This window comes from Arachis duranensis, chromosome 9, assembly GCF_000817695.3.
Source record: "Arachis duranensis cultivar V14167 chromosome 9, aradu.V14167.gnm2.J7QH, whole genome shotgun sequence".
NCBI lineage: Eukaryota > Viridiplantae > Streptophyta > Magnoliopsida > Fabales > Fabaceae > Arachis > Arachis duranensis.
The window spans coordinates 12,321,725-12,326,872 of NC_029780.3; the positions used below are offsets into that span (position 1 = coordinate 12,321,725).

General features: G+C 35.4%; 1 protein-coding gene across 1 annotated transcript; it reads left to right on the forward strand.

Annotated features, from left to right (window-relative positions):
- Window positions 1-227: 227 nt before the first annotated feature.
- Window positions 228-1,306, forward strand: LOC127741687 (uncharacterized). The gene is made up of 2 exons (XM_052254802.1): window positions 228-634; window positions 1,014-1,306. The coding sequence occupies exons 1-2, from the start codon at window positions 292-294 to the stop codon at window positions 1,184-1,186; spliced, it is 516 nt and encodes a 171-aa protein (XP_052110762.1). The 5' UTR covers window positions 228-291; the 3' UTR covers window positions 1,187-1,306.
- The last annotated feature ends 3,842 nt before the right edge of the window (window positions 1,307-5,148 follow it).

Below are 5,148 nucleotides of genomic sequence, written 5' to 3' on the forward strand. Positions count from 1 at the left end.
CTTTCAGAAAAAGAACTACATATGTCAATGAATAAATTAAATCATATACTTGACTTAGAGTACAATATTTTATAATAGTTTTAAAAGATACTAAAAACTAAATAGATAAAGATATGTAAACATTTTTTTTCATCCATTTTTTTCCTCGAAAAACCCATAAAGGCTTTTATTTTGCAGTATATTAGTCAATGTTGGATGAGAGAGAGGGTATAAGTTGCGCCAGTGTTGTTTCCTCCCCTATTCCCCCTTTCCTCTTCAAATAGACCTTTTCTCTTATACACATTAGTGGTGATGAGCAGTGATGGTGGTTGGTTTCCAATCTATGTGGTGCGTCGGGGTTGTGTTCCCAGCATGTATAGATCATGGCAGGAGTGTGACCAACAAGTGAAAAGTTACCAGAACAGTGAACATCGTGGCTTTTGTGATTTGTCGGAGGCTCTTGCTTGGTTGCGCAGCACCATAGCTCCTCCCGCCCGTCAGCCAACACGACCTGTTCAACCGGTAAGAAGAAAATCGTCAAGATTGTTAGAAGGGGCCTTCTGTTCTATCCCTTCCTCTCAACAAGTATCTTCGAGAGCAATGGTAGCCGGCAGCCGGCACTGTGGTGGTGGCGATAATTCCGGTCAACAGGGAGGTGAGATGTTATATATAATTTTTAATAATGTTTGTACCTGGGTTTTCATTGAAATATTTTTTACTGCCAAAAGAAATGTCATATTATTGATGTAGGTCGTATAGTGATGGAGCTAGTTACAAAGCGTGCGTTCATGCATGTTAAAGACATTGAGCTGATGTTGATGTGAGCATGCTCATTCTTCCAGATTGGTTTCCCAATTTTTGTTCCTCAAGAAATTAACTCAACCGATGATAATGTGCTTTTCGGCTTCACGGTGTTTCTTCCCCACAATGCCAAAGATCTAGATCTTATGGCTCATGTCCGTTGTGCTACGAGAAACGTTTTGCTCATCAAGAAGTTTCATTCATAATGGTTGATAATAATCTTTCTGCTACAGGTTATGCTATGCGTGATTACAATTATCGCGTTCTTGGACGTGTCACGGAGCAGTTGAATCAAGTCAACACGGAGGAAGTTGACAGATTGAATGAACGAATTTGTTCATTGGAGCTTGAAAATAAGGATCTTAGGGGACAAGTTGAACTGTTTGGGGAAATGCTAGACAAATAGACTGCTTAGATCTTGCTAGCGTTGGGTTGTAAGTGGTTATGCTGCTAGTGTTTTGGTTAGGGTTTAGGTTAAAAAGAAACTTTATATGTATCCTAATGTAATACAGCTTTTCTGGGGAGTTTCAGGCAAGTTTAATGAAGTACTTATCTTGGTAAATAATAATATGACTTCTTTCCCAACAAATGTTTGATGCATATAAAACTTGATTGGAAAAATACTTATTTCTGATTGGTAATTAAAATCAAGTTTCAATTGCTATAGAAACTATAAATTTTTTAGTAATGTTTGTAATTATCGATTAAAGAAATAACTTTGCTATCGGAATAAAGTTTTGAATCTACAATTAGATATGGCATTCCCATAATGAAAATTACAAGAATACACTATAACATAAATTCTGACAACATAGTTGACTGTTTATTTTAAAATATTTTTAAATTAGTATTTAATTATTCATTATTTTATTGGCAAATTATTTGTTAAAAAATGCTTACCTCAATAACGTTTGATATTATTTAATTGATTCCTTTTGTGTAACACTAATCGTAGTTGCGATTTTAAAATGACCCTTATGTTATCCTATTTTTAAATTCTTTAACATTTAAAAAGTAAATAAAAAAATTATTAATTATTAATTTTTCAGAAATTGAATACATTATATACCATAAACATAGAATTTATTTATTATGAATATATTCATTAATTTAAACTACCTGAATTTACTATGTACGTTGAAGAATATTCAACAAGTGACTAAGGTGGGACCCACAATTATTTAACGTTTGCGTCAGTTATGCATAGTGAAAATTTCAAACACAATACTGGAAGCATGCCAAATTTAAATAATTGTAATGGCTTAACTTGACAACATTAACTTAGCAAGGGTTTGTGTGATTAGTAGGAACCAATGGTCTTAGTTAGCCTCTATTATTTATTTAATAACAAAGTGCTATTAGTGATTTGGTGATGGACTCTTTAGATATTTTTCTTGTAAAGAATGGATTTGATATTTTGATTGATGGGGTACATCTTCAGTAGTTGATTGCTTTTGCTTGATGGAACAATACGTTCAAATGAACGACACTTCACACGCAACCTTGCTCTGATGGTGAGTAGATATTTCAAAAGTGAAAGTGTGAAGCTTTATGGATTAAGCATGATGGTATAATATGAAGTATTCCTAATTGTAAGCAAGACTTCTACATGGGCCTCGTCTAACTTCATTGGGCCAAGAAGAACAAGGCCAAGTCCATTCACTATGCTTGAGTTACTGTGGTAATATAAGAATGCATGCAGGGTTGGGGGACTAAATCACTGTTCATACAACCTTACTCTCTTTCCACACATCAACAACACATCTTGTCATATTCACTGATGGAAAAAACCAGTGTACCACCCAGTGGTAAGGGGAAAGAGGTGATGAACTTTAGTGAGGATACTCTGGCATCCCAATCTGAGCTTGACCAGTATAGATTATTAGTTTGTACAAGCATAGATAGAATGTGTTGTGATAAAAACTTATCCCCCGTACAACGTTTTTTTATTTTTTATTTTACTTTGCTATAGGGAAGGACGGACCGATGCCAGTGAATGGACAACACAGGACCAGAAAGTGTTACATCTCCTTGGTAAATTAGGGAGGTATGAGTTCTTGTGTGGTCAAGTTTCTTTCCTGAAATGCACATGTCACGGGGGTTGTTTTTTTTTGTGCTACGTCATGTGCTGATTAGATACTGACCCATTGCACTTGCAGCATCTAAATATGGATGAGGAAACAATGAAAACCATGTTGCAGTCTCATAGAGGCCAAATCAAGAAGTTGGTAGAAGTGGTTGATGGTCACAGTCACACACTCAAAGTTTTGTTAAAGAATGTGTTCACAAAAGAGGATTCTGTGCCAACTAATAAGAATGATGGAAATACTGTTTTGGAAAAAAAGAGACGTGCTCGACCTCGGAAGACCAGCAACACTAGAAGAAGACAGGGATTGGATCTATCTCAAGGACAATACCGGAGTTGAAATCGAAGAAGTCGAAGATGGCAGATAGTTCCCTGAAGGTTAGTAATGGTTGGTCTGATGTCATGTATGAGGAATTATATGTCCTATTTAGATACTATTGTATGAATATAGCCTTATGTATTTATATCATGTCTTTCTCATTTATGGTGATGTTGTTTAGCGAAAGCTGTACTTTGAGGAGGAGTCTACTACCGATAAGATGACAAAGGTATACCAAGATGGCCATGGATCCCCATTCACCTATTACACTCATTCTAATGCCTATATGGATGGTGCTGAGATGCCTGTAGTATGACCATTGTCATCGTATTGATGATTATGTAAAATTAGACATCATTTTTTTCCTTCGGGAGTTTCTGCTGCCTAACTTGTATTCGTTCTCAGTGTATGGAACTACTATTCCCACTGCGTGAGGGGATGAAGTTCATGGGAATGGAACTTGCTGTCACTACATATATTTTTGCGAAAGATCTACCAAAGATGTTAGGCTATTCACATGCATCGAGTTTGTTGTCATTTTTTTTGCTTTGGTTGATTTTCTTATTGTCGGAACCGCATGAAAAAAGGCTAATCTTTTCCTTGTCATTTTCTACGATTGTGGTACTGACAGTAGGAATAACAGCGAGGTCATCGTCTCAACTGAGCACTGTCTTGGAGATAGGTGTGCCTGCACACACTCTGTCTTGGAAAAAGGGTCATGGACGATGTAAGAATGAGATATTTTCTTTATGCCATCCCTTTTTTTAACGAAATCTTGAATCACACTGTCTGAACCTTGTCTTAATTATTCATATGTCATTTTTTGGCATCCCATTTGATTGGTGATTGATGCGGAATTTATAACCACAGACTAACTGATAAATGCACTGGGTCGTACCAAGTAATACCTCAGGTGAGTGAGGGTCGATCCTACGAGGATTGATGGATCAAGCAACAACGATTGAGTGATTCACTTAGTTAGACAAGTAGAAAATGGTGTTTTGAGAGTTCAATTGCATCAAATAGTAAATTCAGAAAATCAGAAAGCAAGCAGTAAATGGGTTGTGAAATATATGGAGAAAATAGTTAAGGCTTCAGATTCCTCTAAAATTCATCAACTGCCAATTCCTTGGTCACTTAATTCCAATTAGAGGGTGAAGTTCAATTCTAGTTTATATGCCACAGAAATCCTAATTACCCAAATATAAGAGGATTATATGTCACGTATCTCGTTAAGTCTAGATAATTAGAAATGTAGGAGAATGTGTTTTCAAGCTGTTGTTCAAGTAAAGAGCTTTTCCAAGTTATACAAAACTCAATTAGAACAAGGGTCATACTTTCGTTCCACCCAAATTCATAAAATAAAGAACGAAAACAATTCTTGAATTATAAATCAGTACATGAATTAAAATAGAAAAATAATAGTATTAAGCCATACAATAGACAGAGCTCCTAACCTTAACAGTGGAGGTTTAGTTGCTTATGACTCAGAGAGAAAATTAGGATTCTGGTAAACTGAAAATTGCGGAATGAGGTAGAAGAGAAGAGATGAGTCCGAAGGGTTGATTCTTTTTCCTTTTATATTTAATCCTAATTAATATAAAATATATTTTCTAAAACTAAATAATATATTTTCCTATTTTAAAATAAAAATTAAAGTTTAATAAAAAAATAAATCAATATCTCGTGCAAGCCTTGAAGGCGGATGGGGACCACTTGTCTCTTTAATATTGGCGCCTTACTTGGAAGGGGGTTGTGCCTTACTTGAAATTGCAGTGAGTATTGGCCTGGAATGCTTGCTTAGGTGGCTAACTTGAATGGGTAATGTGCCTGATGAGCGGATAATTTATACGCTTTTTGGCATTGTTTTTAGTATGCTTTTAGTATGTTTTAGTTAGTTTTTATTATATTTTTATTAGTTTTTATTTAAAATTCACTTTTCTGGACTTTACTATGAGTTTGT